At 50.3% G+C, this 20,244-nt stretch overlaps 2 protein-coding genes across 4 annotated transcripts in view; both read right to left on the bottom strand.

The window, feature by feature from the left end:
- Nucleotides 1-413: 413 nt before the first annotated feature.
- Nucleotides 414-4,345, bottom strand: LOC103670951 (protein FAM209B). The gene is made up of 2 exons (XM_008699476.2): nt 2,619-4,345; nt 414-1,360 (listed from the first exon to the last, which is right to left on the bottom strand). Exons 1-2 carry the CDS (start codon nt 2,865-2,867, stop codon nt 1,097-1,099), a joined length of 513 nt encoding a protein of 170 aa, XP_008697698.1. The 5' UTR covers nt 2,868-4,345; the 3' UTR covers nt 414-1,096.
- Nucleotides 4,346-6,225: 1,880 nt separating this feature from the next.
- Nucleotides 6,226-20,244, bottom strand: part of RTF2 (replication termination factor 2) — a 39,883-nt gene continuing 25,864 nt past the window's right edge. The window contains exons 6-9 of one of the 3 annotated variants that reach the window (XM_008699479.2): nt 10,828-10,941; nt 8,112-8,166; nt 7,895-7,990; nt 6,226-6,941 (exon numbers count right to left, since the gene is read on the bottom strand). In XM_008699479.2, coding sequence (XP_008697701.1) covers nt 6,766-6,941; nt 7,895-7,990; nt 8,112-8,166; nt 10,828-10,941 — 441 coding nt within the window. In that variant the 3' untranslated portion in view covers nt 6,226-6,765. Of the gene's footprint in view, nt 6,945-7,844; nt 7,991-8,111; nt 8,167-10,827; nt 10,942-20,244 lie in introns of all 3 variants that reach the window. The other 2 variants (XM_008699478.2, XM_040638495.1) reach the window with 2 other exon arrangements.

Raw genomic sequence — 20,244 nt, 5'->3', positions numbered from 1 at the left:
TGAAGTAGAAATAGGGACCTTCCATTGTCTTCCCCACTCGCTTCTTCCCCAGGCCTGCACTTCTGTGTCTGGAGAACTGCCTGCTGACCTCAATTGGGGGTCAGGAAAGCTAATTTAACAGCCTCGGGTATGTGTAGTTCCCATCAGCCACACTAACATGCCAAAATGTCCCTATTTTTAATAAGTATTATAAATATTCATACCAACTACTTTGCGAAGCCCTGGTTAGCTCACCTGTATCCAAATCCCATTGAAAATACAGATCGATTCTCTATTTCTTTTCTTTTTTTTTTTTTTAAAGATTTTATTTATTTATGTGACAGAGAGACAGCCAGCGAGAGAGGGAACACAGTAGGGGGAGTGGGAGAGGAAGAAGCAGGCTCATAGCGGAGGAGCCCGATGTGGGACTCGATCCCATAACGCCAGGATCACGCCCTGAGCTGAAGGCAGACGCTTTAACGACTGCGCTACCCAGGCGCCCCCGATTCTCTATTTCTTAATCCAACTACATGTTTGGTAGAAGAAGAAGTCAATACATGTCAACCATGAGACAGAATGAATAAAAAGACTTTTCTGGTGGGAAGAGAATCAAATGTTTCTAGAATCCACCATTCCCTGACATTCGCACATGTGCACACACCCTCTTAATTCAATCATTTTCTTTTAAACCTATAATTAAAGTTGGCCTTTGAAATAAATTATAAAGATAAAAATTGGCTCCATCTTTTGCACAAATAGCTACCACAAAGATAACTACTATGAATATGGTATCCGGATCTTATCCCAAATTTCCTAAGCCTAATCGTCCTCCGGGGGCCTGGGTGCCAGAGCCGAGAAGGCCACCTCCCCTACTACGTTGCTCTCTGTGCTCTTCTCACCACTGACTGCTCTAGGGGAGGTGAGGAAGGCAAAAACAAAGGAGTATCTGCTGTGGTTACTGGCCTCACATTTATTTTTCCTTCCAGATTAAAAAAAAGAGGAAGAAAAAAAAAGGTGTCAACTTCGAGAATTCTTTTTCTTCAGAATAGTTTTATTGGTTTGCATATGGTTTGTCAACACTCAACTTTGTCTCTCCTACTCTGACACTCAAATCCATTCATTCAGAGTCTTCTTCGCCCCATATTTCATAGATGGTAATATTATTGTGTGGGTCTGCAGGTACCTCCAAGTTCTGAAGCTTGAGGTTACTGCTGGTTGCCATGACGACTTTCAGATTCCGCACCTTGGACAGGAATTTCACAAGGTCCATCTCCAGTTGGGTTAAGGTATTGAACGCATAGTCTTTGTTGGGGGAAGCATTTTGGTTTTTCTTTAGTGGAGAGCGAAATGAACAGCCTCGAAGGGCGGAAGGATTCTGCTCCTGTCAAGAAAGACAGTCAGGGTGAATAATATTGTTGCCTTTACTGGTTTTGACACAGTTCCAAGAGAGTCAGGCTCCCCTAAGAAAAGATGTTTCTAGCATTGCACTCTAGTCCAGGGATTGGCAAACTAGGGCCCGGTCTGGCCCACCAGTTGTTTTTGTAAATAAAGTTTTATTGGAACACAGCCTTGCTCGTTTATTTGCACATTACATAAGGCTGCTTTCAAGCTAAAACGGCAGAGTTGAGTCGTTGCAACAGAGACTGTATGTGTTGCAAAGCTGAAAGTGGCTACTATCTGGTCCTTTCCAGAAAAGGTTTGCCCACCCCTGCTCTATCAGTTTGGACACAGTGTCATGAAGTGTTGGGGCTGGATAGCAGAGAACATGCCGTATTTCTCTCCCTTTCCCCGTCTGAGACTTGTTCAGGCACTTCAGGGAGGAGTTGTTACTTCTTTACACCTTTATCCCTTCAGAACAGGTCTTTTCCCTTACCTGGGATAACGATAATCATTTCCATTCGGTCCAGCGACTTGTAAGAAATAATGAATTTCAACAACAACAACAATGAAACAACAAGAAATAAAGAATTTTTTTCTAGGGAAATTAAGAATCAGGGGTAGTGAATCTGTCTCTGTGAATAATTTTGACCTGAGACACACCAAGTTCTCGAATCTCTCCTTCATTAGAAAAAACCCCATTTAGGGGCGCCTGGGTGGCACAGCGGTTAAGCGTCTGCCTTTGGCTCAGGGCGTGATCCCGGTGTTATGGGATCGAGCCCCACATCAGGCTCCTCCGCTAGGAGCCTGCTTCTTCCTCTCCCACTCCCCCTGCTTGTGTTCCCTCTCTCGCTGGCCGTCTCTATCTTTGTCGAATAAATAAAAAAGAAAAGAAAAGAAAAGAAAAAAGAAAAGAAAAGAAAAGAAAAGAAAAGAAAAGAAAAGAAAAGAAAAGAAAAGAAAAGAAAAAAAAAAAAACCCCATTTAATAGGATAAATATCAAGCCAAGCTTTTATTCAGCCAATCAACGGAAGGTCATCTTCAACCCTTAGCCCCGACCCCTGAGGGTCTGGGGACCGTCGTCTTCCCAGAGGACAGGTCAGGAAATGAATGTGCCCGTGTGTCCCGGGACCACGAGGTAGGTGCCTCACATGTACTTCGTTCTACTGAACGGCCCCGCCTCTCAGGACGAGAACACCGTCCTGAGAGCCTGGCACGTCTGAGACGGAATCAGGGCGGGTAAGAAAGGGAGCCGTCCTTACCTTACTCTTCTCACTATCTCCTCGAAACTTCAGTATCACGTACAGTACAACAACAAAAAGAAGCCAGAGCCATTTGCTCCCAAGCCAGCCTTGGGCATGCTCTGGGAGATTCTGCCTGATCCGAAAGTGCCCTCCGCAAGGCACCTTCCCCTGGGGTTCTTTGACCTTCTCTCTCAGAGGAGAAAACATAAAGGCGTAGCCGCAGGAGAGGCACAGAGGCAAGAACAAGAACCATGTCAGCGTCCGCATGGTGAGCAGAGATGGGGGACGAAGTTGCTCATGGTGGGTCTGTTTGCCTGCTCACCTGGAGACTGGGTACCTGGGGCCGGGCCGTTGGTGATGTCACAGAGCCCACTGTGATGACTTCCGGCCAGAGGGTGGTCGCCCGGGAGCAAGGCTTAAAGGGAGGTGGAGAAATGTCCAGTGGGCAGGAAGAGCGGGAGGATAGGCCTGTGGGACGCCAGCTCCCTGCCAGGACATTCTTTCTGACCCCCGGGCTCTACCGGGAGAGGCCATCACCTCTTTCTGTTTCTTGCCTGTTGAATCCAGACATGATGGTGAGCAGGGCGGACCCACACATGCCCCTGCGGGACGGAGAGCCGAGTGCGAGACAGAGGAAACCAGAGGCCACAGATCGGAGCCACTGGTGTGTTTGGCTTGGCCCACGTTTTTCCTAAACAGGATTACTTGCCAGTATTTAGATGCTGGGAGGGACTCAACTTTTAAAACCAAGATTTTTGGATCCTTTGAAAATAGGGATGATCTGATCACACCGGGCTGTTCTCTGCTGGAGTCAAATAGGCCCTCTGGGTGGCCGTGCTCTCCTCAGTCCCCACCACTCCCTCTTGCCTCCCACCTCCACTCACTGATCGTCCCTGAGTGTGCAGTGCCTGCGTTAAGGGTATAAATTACTTCATTAAAATTGTGATAAGAACAGAGTAAGAGAGTAGAACAAGGGGACGACCCTAGGTTAGGTTATGTAGGGAGGCTTTCCCGAAAAAGACATTCGGGTAGTTTGAGGGGTGATGAGGAGGTGGCTGGGTAAAACGGGGGCTGCTGACATCTGCAAGTGTGAAGACCCTGACGGGGGAAGGACCCAGCCTGTAGGACAACCGAAGCCAAAGCCGGGAGTAAAGCCAGGGCTCACTGGCCAGTGTGTGTGGAACCATCAGTTTTAAAAATGACACCAAACTGAAAGAATCTCGGAACACAAAGCGGCTTATACCTGGTTCCCCCGTGTCATCTGATTCACAGAGTCTGTCCCTAGGAATGAAATGTTCTGCTATCATCAAGGATCCACTGGGGGCCCTCCCTGTGCCTCGAACTGTGTTGAGCTCTGGGCATTGAGCAAGAAGTTTCGTAGGACTGCTTGAAACCACAGGGGAAAGCAACTCCTCCACGCGCACAGCTCATGGTAAGGCGGAAGCCTTCCTGCAGGAGGTGGTCCGAGCAGGGCTTGCAGGGGCGCAAATCCAAAGGGCTGATTAGAAAAGTGGGCGGTTAAGTACATCCGTTCCTCACGAGGGGCTCCTTCGTAGCTGCTCCTTCGGGAAGCAGCTGGCCGGTATCTCTCCCACGTGCTAGAGGGGGTGCCCCGTGACCCTTGGGGGCTCATCCTTGGAACGGAGACTCTTGTGGAGACTCACGTGGCTCTTGTGGGAGAGTCGGCCCTGTTGCCGAGCTACGGCTACAGAGCATTTTGGGGTGGCCCCGAGTCTGAGCGTACCCTGTATTTTAAGTCACCCCCCCCCCCGTAGTGCTCTAAAATGAGGTGGTCATGGTGCGATGCAGTGAGGGGCACAGACTTCACGTCCAGATGACCCCGCGCAAGGGGTGCGATGCAGTGAGGGGCACAGACTTCACATCCAGATGACCCCACGCAAGGGGTGCGATGCAGTGAGGGGCACAGACTTCACGTCCAGATGACCCCACGCAAGGGGTGCGATGCAGTGAGGGGCACAGACTTCACGTCCAGATGACCCCGCGCAACGGGAACGCTCGGGAAATTTCGTCCCACCTGATTGTTCTTAGTTGTTAATGTTGACGTAGATTTCATGATAGGAATCCCACTGTTTTGGTTTATATTGTGTTCAAAAGTCTAAAGCACTTTTCAACAAAAGGAGGGCAAGTGGAAAAGCAGGTAAGAAGCAGAAAGATCTTTGCGCCAAGACGCTCTCTGGGTCAAAAGGCAAGAACGGGTTCACGGTGTTGAGCGGCAATCTTCTCAGTTTTATTTCTTGGAAATGAAAGACCGTGAACAGCCCGCGTGTGGGAGCGCAGGCCCTCCCGTGTGCCTCCCAGCTCGCAGCCCGGCTCAGGCCCTGCGGGGCGGGCAGAGGCGGCAGGAGCCCGCGGGCGCTCCGCCTTCTCTGGCCCACACCCGCCCGGGGGAAGCCTGGCTCAGCTTCCCCTGACTTACCCACCTGGCAGGTGGCTGCGGGAGACGGCTCGGCTCTGACCTGACACGAGCTGTGACCGCGTGCGCAGTGCCGCAAGGAGGGAGGTGCTCGCCAGCCCTTCTGTGGGTCCGTGAGCCCCAGGAGACGAAGCCCATCAAGGGCTCAGCTCTTCAGGGGGGCCCTCAACACAGCAGCAGCTCGGAGCCATCACTGCCCTGCGCTGCTTCTCCCGTGTCCCGGGCATCCAACCAGGCCCGGGGGGGCCCCGGGCAAACACTGTCCGCCACCGGAAGGACAAGTGTCGCCCCTCGGACCTCTGAGGACTCGATGCCTTGCTAGACACGAAAGGCTGGAGGGCATCTCCACAGCAAGCTCCCCTCCGGGGGCTGCGGGGCTCTCGGGGGGAAGGCGCGGGCAGGCCAGAGGTGGGGTGAGAGGCTGAGGCGCTGGCCTGGCTGCCGGGGGTGCAAGGGCGGGGAGGGGGTGACATGCCGAGCTTGGAGGGGACCTTGAGGGGAAGCAGGCGGGCTGAGCTGCTCAAGTTTTGATGCTAGGGACACTGTGACTGGGTCACGGGGAAAAACTGGAGACAGTCAAAAGAATCCCCGCAGAATAAAATAAAGGCTACAATTAGGGAAACTGAAGTTGGCAGAATAATGGCTGAAACGTAAAAAAATGCAACCTAGGAAATGGTTTAAGCGGGCTGTATAGGAAATGGGTCAGGAAAAGAAAATGGGCAATTCAGGTTTGTTCTGGAAAAGTCCACAACAAAAATTTACTGACGTGCATAAAATTCTAATTAAAATGCTTTTCTATTCATAACAGAGACGCCTTGGGGCCGAGCTTCCCACTGCTCGGACACAGGGGACATGGGGATATGGTCCTCCCACCCAGGCCTCTGGCCCTCCTCCCGGGCTCCTTCTCTTACGTGTTGATGGAAACCAGCCAGTCCCGTCCACACACCACCGGCTCTAGAAAGCCGTGCTGACGTGGGGTATCCCCGGCTCTTAATTCGCCGTCCCAGGGGACATTTCAATGTCTGACATCAGCATACGCTACGGACAGGTAACAGACACCAATTTCACAGAGAATTCCCTTCATCTGAGAGAAAAGGGAACGCATAACATGGAAACGCTCTGATCACCATCAGTAGAGAAGCTGTCATTTTCTTACTAAAACATTACGGAAGAGAGAAAAATACAGACAGATGAGAGAAAAGGCAGACTTGCTTTATTTTTCTATCAAACCCTCAGGTGCCCAACAAAAAGGCTTTCATCTTGAAAGTGATAAAGGAAGCTCCCTAAATACTCGACTGGCGAGGCCACGGCTCTGCTGGGGGCGGGGCAGGGCCCGCAGACAGACAGACGCACGGGCACAGTGCATTTAAAGCTCACTTTCTAAAGTACAGTTTCGCCTGGCCTGTTTCACTGTTGGCAGCAAAATCATGAAAATTTTAGGCAAAATGGGCCAACCGCACACCCCAGGGAATCTGGAGTCTTTATTTCGGGCATAGAAAGTGCAGCCAATGCATCTTACTGAGCCGTGAGGTGGGGATGAGCCTGTGGGAGGGGGCGGGCAGGGCCCAGCACGTCACAGTGGGAACCCGCACACCTCACAAGCAAGAGCGACCACGCCATCTCCGGGGTTTGGGAGCACAGCTTTATAACTCAGCGCAAACGGAGAGCTAGCAGAGGACGGGGCCCAGTAACGCCCACACCGCCTGCGTCGCGAGCAGCGCAGCTCGGGCTTCAGAAGCAGTAGGACGTGTGGGTGACCCAGTGGGCTGACTCCTCCTTGGAGCGCTTGGCGGAGCTATGAGTCGTGAAAAGGGACTTGTAAGCTTCCGATTCTTCGCTGTTGGCAATGGACCTCTTTGTGGCTCCACACAGAGGCTTCCCGACTTTTCCAGAAGAGCTCCCATTTGCTGCTGGAAGAACGAAAAGCCAAGTACTTTAAGGTTGGGCCTACAGATCACTCCAAATATCACATTCTTAAAAAGGAACAAAAGTCCGTTAATCTCAGGAATTTTCCTCTTCCTTTCTTGGGATAAATGTCAAAGTACATCATCTCAACGGCCAACTCCTAAAAACAGACGAAGCTACTCATTAACGTCTATCATCGAAACCCACACCAATAACTGGTTGCTATATTCTCCACTCTGGGCCCAGCCCCGCGAACGCTGTGGATCAGATCGTCCTCATGAGGGCTGCTATCAGCCTGTCTCACAGGAGCAAGAGCAGAAGTACCAGGAGGCCGGGTCACCTACCCCAGGCCAGGTGGCAACTCCGTGTAGGGTGGGGACTGGAATCCATTAAGCATTGTGGGTGCCACTCATAAGATTACATCTCCTTTTATCTAATAATAAACCTGTGTTTCCTTTTTGTGAAGTAAGTATTTTCTTTGAGCTGAAGGCAGCGAGGAGAAACGCACTGAGCTCTGGGCTATGTGTCAAACAGCCCTCTGACACTTGGCCAAGAGGCGGGAAAAGGGAAGGCTGGCTCCGAGTGCCACATGTGGTGCACACAGAACCCCAGCCTTAACGGCATAGAGAACATTCCCGCCCACCGCCCCGAGCCTCAGGCCGCTAACGAGTCTCCGCGGTAAGTGTGAGTCCAGCTCCCTGTGCAGCCTCGGTAGCTTGGCACCAAACGCACCCTCAACAAAAAAACAATTAGCATCTATGCCCAGACTCCTTCAACCCAGCTTTGGGCTAGAGTGACTGTTTCTTGGCCTCCGAGAGCTCAATGAACTACTGAGAAACATGACTTATGAGCTCGAGCTTTCGAATTCACTCGAATTCACTCCAGTAGAGCTGTGACATCACCACCTGGTTTAGCAGCCCTCTGAACAGCTCCCCGTGGTCTCAGTAGGACCCACCCGCACTTTTGGGAGCTGAGCTGGCTTTCTTCTCTTTAGAATCAAGGTTGGTTTCCTCAGGCTTCCCTGTCTTAATTTTTGATGGCCCTGGAGATTCTGTTAAAAAAAAAAAAAAAGGTAAGTCAAACAAAAACAAAGCGATAAAGCATGAACTTTTGAAAGAAACAGCTCCACAGCCTTATTTTTGCTAAAATAAGGACCTCTTTTAGTGTCTTACCTTCACTGACACCTGGCTTTGAGACAGACTCTGGCGCCTTGGGTTTCTTGGCTTTCTGTAAAAAGAAAGAGCAAACCGGAGATGTGCTTGCACTCTATTCCGGTGTGAGTGTGGCTGCCGCCGTCCGGGGCCCCGCCGACAGGCTGCTGCAGTCCATCCAAGCAGGTGCTAAACCCCGACCCTTGGCATGTGTTTCCAGGTACGCGCTTCTGCCCACTCAGGAATATAGCCGGAGAGATCCGCCTGGTTCTCTATTTATATTCCAAAAACCACATTCACAGAAATCTTAAATGAAGACGCCAGATTTCCGTGATAACCATGTTACCGATGACTGGTGTACAAAGAGCAGTTCAGCACGTAATGAAGTCTAGATGGACACCTGAAGTCCAGCCAGCACAAGAATGTACCGACTCTAACCCACTCCAGTCACTCTGCTCAGAGCTGTCAAACTGCTCTCAGACTTGAGGCTAGGGACGCCTGGCTGGCTCAGTTGAAGAGAGTGCAACTCTTGATCATGGGGTCATGGGTTCGAGCCCCACGCTGGGGGTAGAGTTTACTAAGAAAAAATAAACTTAAAAAAAAAAAAAAAGAACTTGACACTAGGCTAAAGGACACTTTAGAGAATTCTCCAAAACTCTGGATTACTCCTGTTAGGTTTTTAGGCACTAGAGTTCTGTCACTCATAACACATTGGTCAGCAAAAATGTAAGAAATGAAATTAACCATTCTAAAATCACACGGCTGTGCTGGAACGGATTCAGTCAGAGCACAGACAGAAGGATGTTTATTCCGAGAATTTAACTCGCACTTTCCTACGTATCCAAAAGGTGGCGCTAAAGACACACGGCCTAATTATTGCAGCAGGCCGCCGTCACTGGAAAATATGGGGACCAGACCTTCCCCAGGCACTGGCCTTGAACCTGTAACACAGACACGCAGAGAGACTTGCAATGCTTGTACACAAGGTAAAACCTGCCTGTTTGTTTCACACACGCAAGGCACACACTCAGATCCAGGAGGACGAGACAACTGTGGATTTCCAAGCCTTTTCTGCACAGCTGAGGTGCTATAAAAAGCAAGAGCAGTAAGAAGTTAGGAAATGCCGTGTCCTGTCTTCGGCTGAGAGCATATTTGGGAAATATTTTGGTATCCTGGTAGCAGTAGCTAAGAGGCATTCCCAGAAGCTGCAGTGAGTATTTTGCGGAGAGGGGTGTGTGGGCCCCACTGGGCTTTGAACACCTCGGCAGGAACTCTGGGCCTGGCGACGACTCACCACAGTGGCACCGTTAATGACCATACGGACACCAGCAGCTTCCTCTGAAACACATTTTTCCCCCTTCGTGCTTTTTAAAAACGGAGTTAGATCAATGACAGCAAGGAAGAACAAGCAGATCCTTTTTGATAACTGTCAAAAATATCTCAAGCTTTTTTCTTTTTTGCTCATACAATAACAAAATCAGTCCTTTAGAAAACCAACGGAGAATGAGTGCACTTCTATTCCAGGGGGATAGGGTCCTGCTCTTTCCTCTATGGTGATTAAAAAACACATAACTGACAAATCTTAATCCCTACACTACTGGTAAACACATGCCACACAGAGGAAGGCTATTTCCCCCACAACTTTAAGTCCTCAGGACACAAATGAATTTTCTAATACTTCTAGCATTCCTCTTAGTTGGGATCACAAAATTTCTCCCACATTTACCCTGAACCTCACTTCTTTATTATTTTTAATTTTATAATTTAAAATTATTTTTTAAAATTATTTTTTTTTAACAATCTCTATACCCAACGTGGGGAACTCGCAACCCTGAGATCTAGAGTCGTGTGCTCTATGGACTGAGCCAGCCAGGCGCCCCTAATTTTTTTTAAAGAATGAAAAGTTTGCTGTTCACAAAAGATCATAACGATCACCTGTAAATACTTAAGAAAAAACAAAGTTTGCTGCTGGATCCAGAATGGATGGCACACAGAATGACTTCTTAGCTGAGAAACTGTTGAGCCTGGTCATTATGTCAAATCATGAGGCAATGAACCCACTTAATGGGATCCTAAACCCAGGGCCACAAAACAAAGCCTTCCCGTCCCGCATCCATGCAGAGCTTTGGTCGCAGCCGTGGGTCCGGGCACTGGCCTCTGTTCCGGAGAGCCAAGGCAGCCCTCACAGCTAGGGGGACTCAGGAAGGCGGGGTGCGGCTCCCAGTCGTGGAAGGCTGCTTAGCCCCTCGCTACCTGAGGTGCCTCAGCAATGGGTGGGGATCGCAGGCTCCCGGGCCCCCCGGATCTCCAGGGGACCCCCAGGACATTCAGACATGGGCAGCAGAGGCTCTCCAGATGTGCTTTCCACTTCGACTGTACAAGCTTTATACACCCAGGGCATACTCTTAAAGTCAGCGCAGCGGCGGCTGCCCCTCCCCCGGCTGCATCCGGGCGCGATCTTGGTGACCCTCCTGAGCACGCCCGCCCCACGCAGGTGCTGTCACCAGCCCCACATCAGAATGAAGCAGCTGAGTGGAGGAGGGCAGAACCGCTGTGCCCCACAGTGAGCCCTGACTGGAACCCTTCTAGAGCCCAGGCCCTTCGAGGTTGTAAAAAGCGCCTCAATCACTGCACGCCCGAAAGCCGCCCCCAGCCGTGCAGTTCGGGGGTTCGCCACTGGCCCGGCAGCACCTGAAGACTCCAGGGAGGGGAGGGGTGGACCCCAGGGCCCTGTTACCTTCCCCAGCTTCGTCCTCAGCCGCCTCTCCTCCATCCGACTCTTCAGCGTTTCCACGTCCTCCTTGGTGCCATTGAGCACGATGACGTCGTCCTCCTGGAAGGCAGCCCCACACTGCAGAGGGCAGAACACAGAAGCCACTCCATCACCACGTGGAGGGCAGCTCAGCTACCCCCCAGACGTCCCCCTCGAGCCCAACCACTGCTCTGCGAACCCTAGGGAGCTTCCCGCCTGTACCCTGGCTTAGCCGGCTTCTGAGTGTGAGCCCAGCTTTGGCAAGTGCTGTGTTCGAGCCAGCGCGGCAGGCCCGAGGGCTAACCCTGAAAGGGCCTGCCTGGCTCTGGGAACCGGGAGGGTGCCCATCATTTCCTAACTGCATCGGGCTTCTTCCCATGCAGGCCGGGCCCGCGGCCCCAACCTCCAGGTGTGCGGGAGAAGGGCTCCGTGCACAGCCGCTGGCAGCTGGGGGGCGTTCAGGGGAAGTCTGCGGCCAGGACCCCAGTATCTATTCCGCACTCGCTGCTGGTTCATCTTAGGAGGATGCGCTCCACCAGAGCCTGTGCTGTGCCCTCTGCACACCGAGGGCCCTGGGCCGGAAGGGAAGAATCCTGCAGAGCTTCCCCCAAATGGAGCAGACGTTCTCCAGCGTGACCCGGCGTCAGGGTCTCCAGCAGCGAGGGGACCCTCAGCTGGTGTCCGATTCGGGAGCTCCGGGGTGGTGGGGGCATCACCTGCATTTCGCACCTGTTCTCAGGCGATGCAGATGCTGCCTGGGGGGAACCCTGCTTTGAGAACACCTGCTCCAGCGTTCAGGAAGATTGCCAACTGGGGGAACCCGGCTCCATCGCAGCTGCCGGGGGGGGGGAACCCTGCTCTGAGAACCCCCACTCCAGCATCCAGGAAGATGGCCAACTGGGGGAACCGGCTCCATCCCAGCAGAAAAGCGGAAGGACCTGTCTGGAGGCCGGAGCTGCACTTCAGCTCTCTCCTGGGCCGCTGCCCACTGTCATTCCCATGGGAGGCGGATTGGGGGGGCGTATCCTGCATTTTCAAGGGCCCCCCTGGGGACCCGCCCCGCTGAGGAAGGATCTGGGCCAGCATCTGTTTTGTTCTGTGTTCTTCCTCCTATTGTGGGTCCCAAGGCCCAGACACACCCGTGGATTCTCGACCTCAGTTACCACATCTGTTAAAAATGGGCAGTAAACTGAACTCCCAGCACGGTCCGGATGAGGCAGGAATTCAGGGTGATGGTGCAGGGAGCGCAGCACAGGACTGGGCACCCAACCGTCAACCACTATGGGCTACAGCTGCGGGTCTGCACTTTCCTGGAGGACAGCGACCTATCCTGACACAGACCATCTCCAGGACACATCTCTGCATTTCTAACTAGCTTCCCTGGGTGAAACCTCACACACACGTGGCTGCATGTGTCTTGCTGGGGAAAGTGGGCCTCTGTGTCCCTTCATGGAGGAAGAGCACATGAATTCCTGCGGACGCCTCCCCAGTCTGTGTCCCTTACCATCGGCCACACAGCCTTACTAGCCTGCTGGGATAAATGTGAGCCGTGAGCACGATGTGCTGACGCCAGTGAGGCCTCGAAAGCCTACCATGGCCGGGACAGGAGCGGCCACAGACCTACTGCTCCCACAAGCTCTTTTCTACAACACATTCTTAGCACAAAACGCTGAAGCGCTCTTAAAAGCTTCCAAGCTCTTCCCGGCACTTCCCAACACACAGGAGAGCCAGTGGACACGCACTGACCCCCAGGTGCTGCCTTAGCTCGGTTATTTACCGTGGTTCTCCCCTCCAAAACCCACCGCACAGGCCAAGGCCCCTCCTTTCCTAGGAGGGATCTGGTAAGATGTCACAAAGGAAGAGACCCCCCTCCCCAATCAGGGCCACAGAGAAGTCCTATGAACAACAGAAGGGGGCTGTTGCGGCACCTAGCTGGAACTGCCTTGGAGGAAAAGGAGCTTGTTTTTCGCCATCACTGCAGGGAGGCCTCCAGGCTCTGCAGGAGGAGGCCCCCTGGGAAGCCCCACGCTGTGGGAGATTTGGGTAGAGCCTTCCCTTGGGGGACCTCCTTCTTGGGCAGGGAATGAAAAGGGATCCGCAGGAACAGAATCAGGTGGTGGATACAGCCCAGCGGGGCTGGGGCGATGGCGTCAATAACCCTCCTGAGCACACAACCAAGAGGCAGAAAGAAGTCCCCATTTGTTCCATTAGCCTGCCCCCCTCTCCTTCCCCGCTCGGGGTTTCTGCGGCTGATTTCCACCAGTTCCCGGCACCCCCTTTCCTGGAGCGTCAGCAGCCTCTCTCCCCTACATGTGACTGCTCAGTTGTCTAGATAGGACTGTGGACCCCGTTCTACCTACAGGTGTGCTGCGTTGTGCCTGGAAAGCTGAATTAGCCACTAACCATAAAAAGTCGGGAACCTCTCACACTAAACATCGAGACATCTTGCTTTCTCTCCCAAATTCAAAAGATACATTAACACTAAACCGACACTCTCAAGAACTCAACTGCTGCGACCTGAGCGGGGCTGCCCCCTAGAGCCTGGGGACATGACCCTCCCACTGGCGGCAGGCCCTGTCATGCTCCTGGTGTGTGCCTGACCCTGGCAGCTTCTGCCAGACCCTAGGAACTTGGGTGAGCAGCCCATCCCGTGGGAGCAAGTGAAGCCAGTGCAGGAGGCAGATTCCCATGCACAGTGCCAGCTGCCAGGCTGGGGCTCTTCTCTACGGACTGAAGGGTTGAGGGAGGGTTACTTTCGGCAGTGAGGGCAGGGCTGCAGCAAAGACACAGCTGACCCAAACGGATGGACCTCTCTCTGTTCATAAGGGAAAAACACCCATATTTTCCGGCAAATGTATTATTCTATGTGTACGATTACTGCACAGTTGAAATCATGTATTTGTTTTAAATTAGCTTCCTTTTATCACTTATAACTTAGATGTCCCGAAAATGGGGGAAATGGTTAAAGAAATCACAATACATTCTTAAAAAGGAAGGCCAGATAGTTATTTCAGAGTTTCTGACAATGTAGAAAGCGCTTGGTAAGCTGAAAGAAAAAAACTACAAATTATATGTCCATGACCTCTGGATATTAGCTTTTTTTTTTTTTAAAGCATTAGGAAAAAAAGCCAGCAGGAAAGTGCTGAGGGAACAGGGGCAGAATCACAGTAACATGCTGCTCTACTGTAGGCCTGTATCACAGACAAATGGAAGAGCGGTTTCGCACGCTCTGTTCTCGCAGACACTATCTGCACGAACACCCAACGGCACGCATCTCAGACCCCGGGTGGGACCTGCCTGTTTCCCGCGTAGTACTTCGTGGCACGCAGGAAATAAACGTGTACCTGTGTGTGCTTTTACAATGGTGCTTTCCTCTGTCACACTGTAAGCTCCAAGAGGGACGGACTGGTCGTCACCCGCCTCGGCGGTGGCCCAGGGCTAAGCCCAGGGTCCTGCTCACAGTGGGCACCAGGAAGTAAGTGCCATATGCGTGGATGAAGACAGCCCGAAGAGATATTTCAAACCAGGATGAAAGGGAATAAAATTTTAAATCCAAACAGTTCCCCTGAAAGGTCGTATGAACTTCACACTCCCGACCACATGTAAGAGTGCCCATCACACCAAATAATTTGAAGAAACACAAACACTTACGTGATCGGAAAGGTTAAAGAAGATAGCTCCTTTATGGCTTTAAGAAACAAAAGGCCCCACCGCATTCCTACGGCCTCTCTCGCACATCATGCGTATATGCTGTAGGTCTACTTTATTTATTAGGATTTTTTTTTTTTTTAAGATTTGTTTGAGAGAAAGTGAGAGCGAGCATGAGCGGGCGCAGTAGGGGGAGGGACAGGGAGAAGCAGATTCCTTGCTGAGCACGGAGCCCCACACAGGGCTCAATCCCAGCACCCCAAGATCACGACCTGAGCTGAAGGCAGATGCTTAACCGACTGAGCCCCCCAGGCGCCCCTATTTATTAGGATCTTCATTCAAAAAGTTTTACTTTAACCACTCTGTAGAATCTGATACATTAGGCCTATTGACCTTTGGTCAATATCGCAATTCCTCCCGTGTGTTATTCTGTATTTCCCTTTGAGCTACGGAAGCATAAAGCTGTATGCAGGCCACTCTACGTTCTCAGCTATCTCTTCCACTGCTTTTTGGCTTAGAGAATCTTCCTCCTTCCAGGTTCAGGATGTGAGGTCCCAGGTGAAATCCAGCACCAATTCTTATCCCCTCGGGGCGTGCTACCACGAAGGGCCCGGCTCACGAGCACCCAGCACCCACGGGCTGACCTTTCTGACAAGCACTCAAGGTACAGGGGACACAGCTGCAGCAGGACTTCACCAGCGGCCAGCGGCCTTTCCTTTCCTGATTCTTGCCCGATAAACCTCAACTCCTGGCACGTGAAGATCTCCCTACAAACATACAAGGTCTCACCACTGACAGGCGGCACGAATCTGTTTTTATAAAAAAGCACACATGCCACACACAGCCATGCCGCAACCCCGGGAGCTTCAAGAGACTCGACTTTATCTGCCCAATTAAGAAACCTTTCTATGGCAACAGCGACAACTGTTCAGCAGAAGGGCCACAGGCACAAGCCACCTGCGAGCAGGCGAAGCGAAACTGCACTCATCTGACTAAATGCCAAGCTCAGGTGCCTGGACACCTGCGTGAGGAGAAGTCTCCCCGGCGCGTGACTCCTGTCTCTTGGCTCCACGATTCTTAGATCGGTCTGTGGGAAACCCGAAGAGGCAGCAAGTGAGGGAAGCTTGTAAGCCAGAGAAGGCAAAGAAGGGAAGATTACAAGCATCCAGCCGCGGAGAACAACAGAAGGTTAGAGTTGCTGGCGGTGGGGCAGCGAGGCCAGCTCAGCCACGGGCCCTGGCCCCGCCCCTGGCAGAGCCCCGCAGCGCCAGGCCGGGCACAGCTCCCCTGCGTCCCTGAACTCAGGCCCTCTGGAGAGCCATGCTGAAACGTTTGGATTGTTCTGAATGCTATTCAGGAAGCAAACACGATTTTTAAAGGACTTTTATTATTTATCCCTTTAATGAAAAAGGGTCAGATAACCACATCTGGCCCCTGATTTTTAAAAGCATTTATAGACTTTGCCCCACGACCGCCAGGACCCTATCCAGGCTTCAGAACACCAGACCACTCTGCTGCCCTTCATCTGGGCCAGGCTGCCGTCCTGTTGCGTTTTGTAAGGCAGTGATCTAGTCCTGGAGAAATACTGAGAAGAAGCCACTATTTTTCAATCTACGGGTCAGGACCAACAAGAATAAAATCCTCCAGGGATGAAAGGGTAACAAAACCGGCCAAACAACTCCATTCATGTGATTTCAGCGGAAGCCACGGAACCGATGGGAGAGAAAAACCCAGCTGGCACGGCCTCGGCCAGCATTCCGCCCCCGGCACCTGAGCAGCAGCTTCTGGTAAGTGCTTCCTTAAGTACGCCCAGGTCGGGAGGGGCAGAGACGGAGCAGGTGCACGTATTAAAATAAAATGTTTTTCTTTGCCTCCTTTATAGTTTTAAAACACAAATATTGGAAAGCCAGCAATATTTTTTAATGCAGATGTCGCAGGCATCTTTTTCTCTCAAAACCAGCCTTCGGGTTTTCGTTTCAGCCAAAGAAAATAAAAGGGAATATTTTCAAGTTTGAGACTAGAATTTTTTTTTTTAAGATTTTTATTTATTTATTTGACAGACGGAGAGAGAGAGAGAGCACAAGCAGGGGGAGAGGGAGAAGCAGGCTCCCCGATGAGCAAGGAGCCTGATGCAGGGCTTGATCCCAGGACCCTGGGATCATGACCTGAGCCAAAGGCAGACACTTAACGGACTGAGCCACCCAGCAGCCCGAGATCAGATTTTTTTTTTTTTTAAGATTTTATTTTTTCATTTGACAGAGATAGAGACAGCCAGCGAGAGAGGGAACACAAGCAGGGGGAGTGGGAGAGGGAGAAGCAGGCCTCCAGCGGAGGAGCCTGACGTGGGGCTCGATCCCAGAACTCCGGGATCACGCCCTGAGCCGAAGGCAGACGCTTAACGACTGAGCCACACAGGCGCCCCAGATTTTTTAATTTAAAATGCCACCAGCTGCTCCTTCCTCACACGACAGATAATAACCAAGTCAGCCTCAAGGCCACGTCTAAGTCCTCAGTCCTCTCTTTGTGCCAATCACACACATGCTATTTTTGTTGTGGTGGTTTTGAGTAGGATATCACACTGAAGTTTTCCTCTTCATACTGGACTGGCTGAAAAATGTATACATGCTGTGACTAAGACGTCTGTTTTGCTGGACAGCTGGACAGTGCTTGAATTCAAAATTAGTCTCACATTATAAACAGAAAGAGTTCAAGAAAACCAAATGTTTTAACCTGTGGGTATCGTTCTGAGCCCAGAGACCACAAAAATAAGAGGCATCAAATTTTCATTGCTGTGGCTGGAGTGACTTTTTTAGGACAAACCTACAGTAAATGGAGAGCACTGACATTCACTGTCTTGGGGATCGACACTAACACCCCAGTCCTGCTCAAGCTGGGTCCCTCCCCTGGCCAGGCTCAGTAGGGAAACTCACATCCACCCACTCCTGAACACCTGTCCCGGTGTTCCTATGGGGCCGGGACCATCATACACCCCATCTTCAGTCCAGAAAATGGACACTAAATTGTTTCATCTGGGCAAGCTAATGTTAACGCTCTAAAACAGTAATATTCTAGAACATATGGCAAAATAAAATATTTTAAGTTCATCTTTAAAGATGCCCATTCATTATCTGTTTACACACAGAAACTACCTTTGTGTAAAAAAAAAAAAGTATAAAAGATTCAGCAAAAAGTCAGAATATAGGATGTTGTCAATTCCCCTGGAAAGTCTTTATAACGAATCCCATCCCAACAAATTAAAAATCATTGCCTTTAAAGAAAGTGTTCTAGTGGTAACACACGATGCCAAACCCATGCTGCCAACTTCTGTTTCTGGCTGTTAAGGTTTGCCAGGGGGTGGCGAAGGGGGGGCACTGTGGCTGGATAAAGAAGAAGAGAAGAAAAACATACTCAGTTGGTCTAATAATTAGGGGAGTCATGTGTTTTGAAACAACTCTTCAATAGTATCATACGCTTGGGCAAAAACATAAAAAGCAAAACAAGTCCATTTTGACAACTATTAACTGAAAATCATTTCTGCTATTATATAGATTATAATGCTATAAAAAGGAAAAAAACTTAAACCCCATCCCTAACCACAACTTCGGTAATTATTTCTACTGAAAGAGACTCTCCACCATCTCTTGGATGTCGTATGTCTTCAGTCGACTGAATCTATGATCTTCAGAACATTACTCCTTGTTTGGCAACTATTTGTACACTGAACATATTCACTGATTCCGCCTCCCAAAGGCTGCAGTGATGGAGGGACTAAAAGATTATCAGGGTGTATAAGGCCCAGGAAAGGTAATTTCAGTAACTGACAGTACATAAAAAGAGACTTAGAATGCGCTCACTCACACACAAAATAATAGTTTCAGGAAAGATGTGTGACTCAGCAACACGTGAGGAAACAAGATACTGGAATAGTAAAAATGGGTCTGGTCTGGTCAAACGCACTTCATATCTGCTCCATAAAATACAAGGATAACTGCCAGTCTTTCTAAAACCTTTATTTTTAAAAAAAGATTTTATTTATATATTTGAGAAAGAGAGAGAGAGAGGGACAGTGAGTGCATGTGCATAAGGTGGGGGGGCAGAGGGAGAAGCAAACTCCCCACTGAGCAGGGAAGCCTGACACGGGGCTCGATCCCAGGACCCCGGGATCATGACCTGAGCCGAAGGCAGATGCTCAACTGCCTGAGCCACCCAGGCGCCCCGTTCTGTAAAATACATTTTTAAAATATAGTTTTTATGGAGGGAAAAAAGGGTCCAAAAATCAGTAAGACCACACTTCTTAATGAGCTGTGTATTCCCCACACTTGAAAAATACCACTGACATGTTTTGGAAATTAGTTCAGTGGTAGAAAAGTCACCTGTTTAATAATTACATTTTCATTATGGCAACAAAAGTCAAGTTTACATTATAGACAAAACCACAACAAGTCACCAAGAATCAAGGCTCGGAAATGTTTGCAAAACTGAAAATGGCACACACCCCCACTTAAAGAGGAACGAGCGGCCAGCCCCGAAGACGGGATGCCCGCGGGGATTTCCACAGGACCCACTAGCTGTTGTGTTAAAGCGACAGCAAGAGCTACGGCAGCGCCGGGGCCTCCAGAGGCTTCACTTATGAGGCGGGCCTGCCTGCCTGCCTGCCTGCACGAGCTTGTGTTGAAGCAACGACAAGGAAGCTCAAGTGCCGGTGACCCCGGTCCCCACGGCAGGTGGCATTCTAGAGCACACCGACCTCTCCATCACAGAGGAAAGCCGAGATGGAAAGAAGGTGTAACCAGGCAGGTGTGAGGCCAGAATCAGAGGCAGAAAGGCGGCAGATGAACACAGCCCAGCTCACACGCCTGTCTCCATAGGAGAGAGAGAAAACACTTAGCCCAGGGATTACCCTGAAGGACAGCGGATTACACACGGGACTTGTCCTCATTTAATTACTACAAACTACTGAAAAGATCCAATTCCCTGTGGCAGAGCCAGAGTTTACATGGGGTGTGATCTGTTGGTGAAGTGGGGCTAACAACGTTCCTATGATGAAACCAGAATCTTCTACTTTGATCACAAGCCTAGAAACAAAACCAAAGAGGACAAGCCAAAAAACCTCCAAAACCTCCTTCCCACACTGCAGCGGTAACACAGGAAAAAATGCAACAAACTATGGCAGATGGGTGCCCTTTAACCAAAACGTGTAAAAGTAGTGAAAAGCTTGATTTTAAATTCAAGAAGGTATTTCCTTCTTGCTGAATTTCTAGGTTTTGTTTATTTTACAGACCAGATAGGAAAATGTGTTCATTACAGTGAGTTTTTGTGTTTATAAAAAGTACATAATTTATAAAAATGTCTTTAGAACAATGCCATTACTTTTCATGTTTGGGGCTATCCTCAAGCGTTTACTGACCTGGCACAGAACGCTGTAGCATGGCATATTTGGGCAGTGACTGCTTTTTTATTTTTGAAGTGGGATGGGTAAAAAGAAACTATACGAGGAAAATAAATCCATTTTTTTAAATTCACAACCCGCAATCAGCATTTACAGCTTTTACTGGCTCACAGTTGAAGAACACAAGAAGAGCTCAAAAGGCTGCCTAGTCCAGCTTCATCCAAATGGCATTTGTAATAATGACACAGAAGGGCAAGGAGCCAATGTCAATGTGAGCTAGAATGCTGCTCAAAAGCAAATGGGCTTTTTAAATAGGCAATGATATGACTTTTTATAGAAACCAGGAGTCAGGGATTTGTAAACAA

The sequence above is a fragment of the Ursus maritimus genome, unplaced genomic scaffold (assembly GCF_017311325.1).
Source record: "Ursus maritimus isolate PB19 unplaced genomic scaffold, ASM1731132v1 scaffold_22, whole genome shotgun sequence".
NCBI classification, from domain to species: Eukaryota; Metazoa; Chordata; class Mammalia; order Carnivora; family Ursidae; genus Ursus; species Ursus maritimus.
This window is presented reverse-complemented; position numbering and strand designations above follow the sequence as displayed.

What these genes read in the sequence shown, in the direction of transcription:
- LOC103670951 (XM_008699476.2), bottom strand. Translation starts at nt 2,867, where the DNA reads ATGCGGACGCTGACATGGTTCTTGTTCTTGCCTCTGTGCCTCTCCTGC. An exon ending in GAGATAGTGAGAAGAGTAAG is followed by an intron (nt 1,361 to 2,618) that starts GTAAGGACGGCT and finishes CTTTCTTGACAG; the next exon opens with GAGCAGAATCCTTCCGCCCT.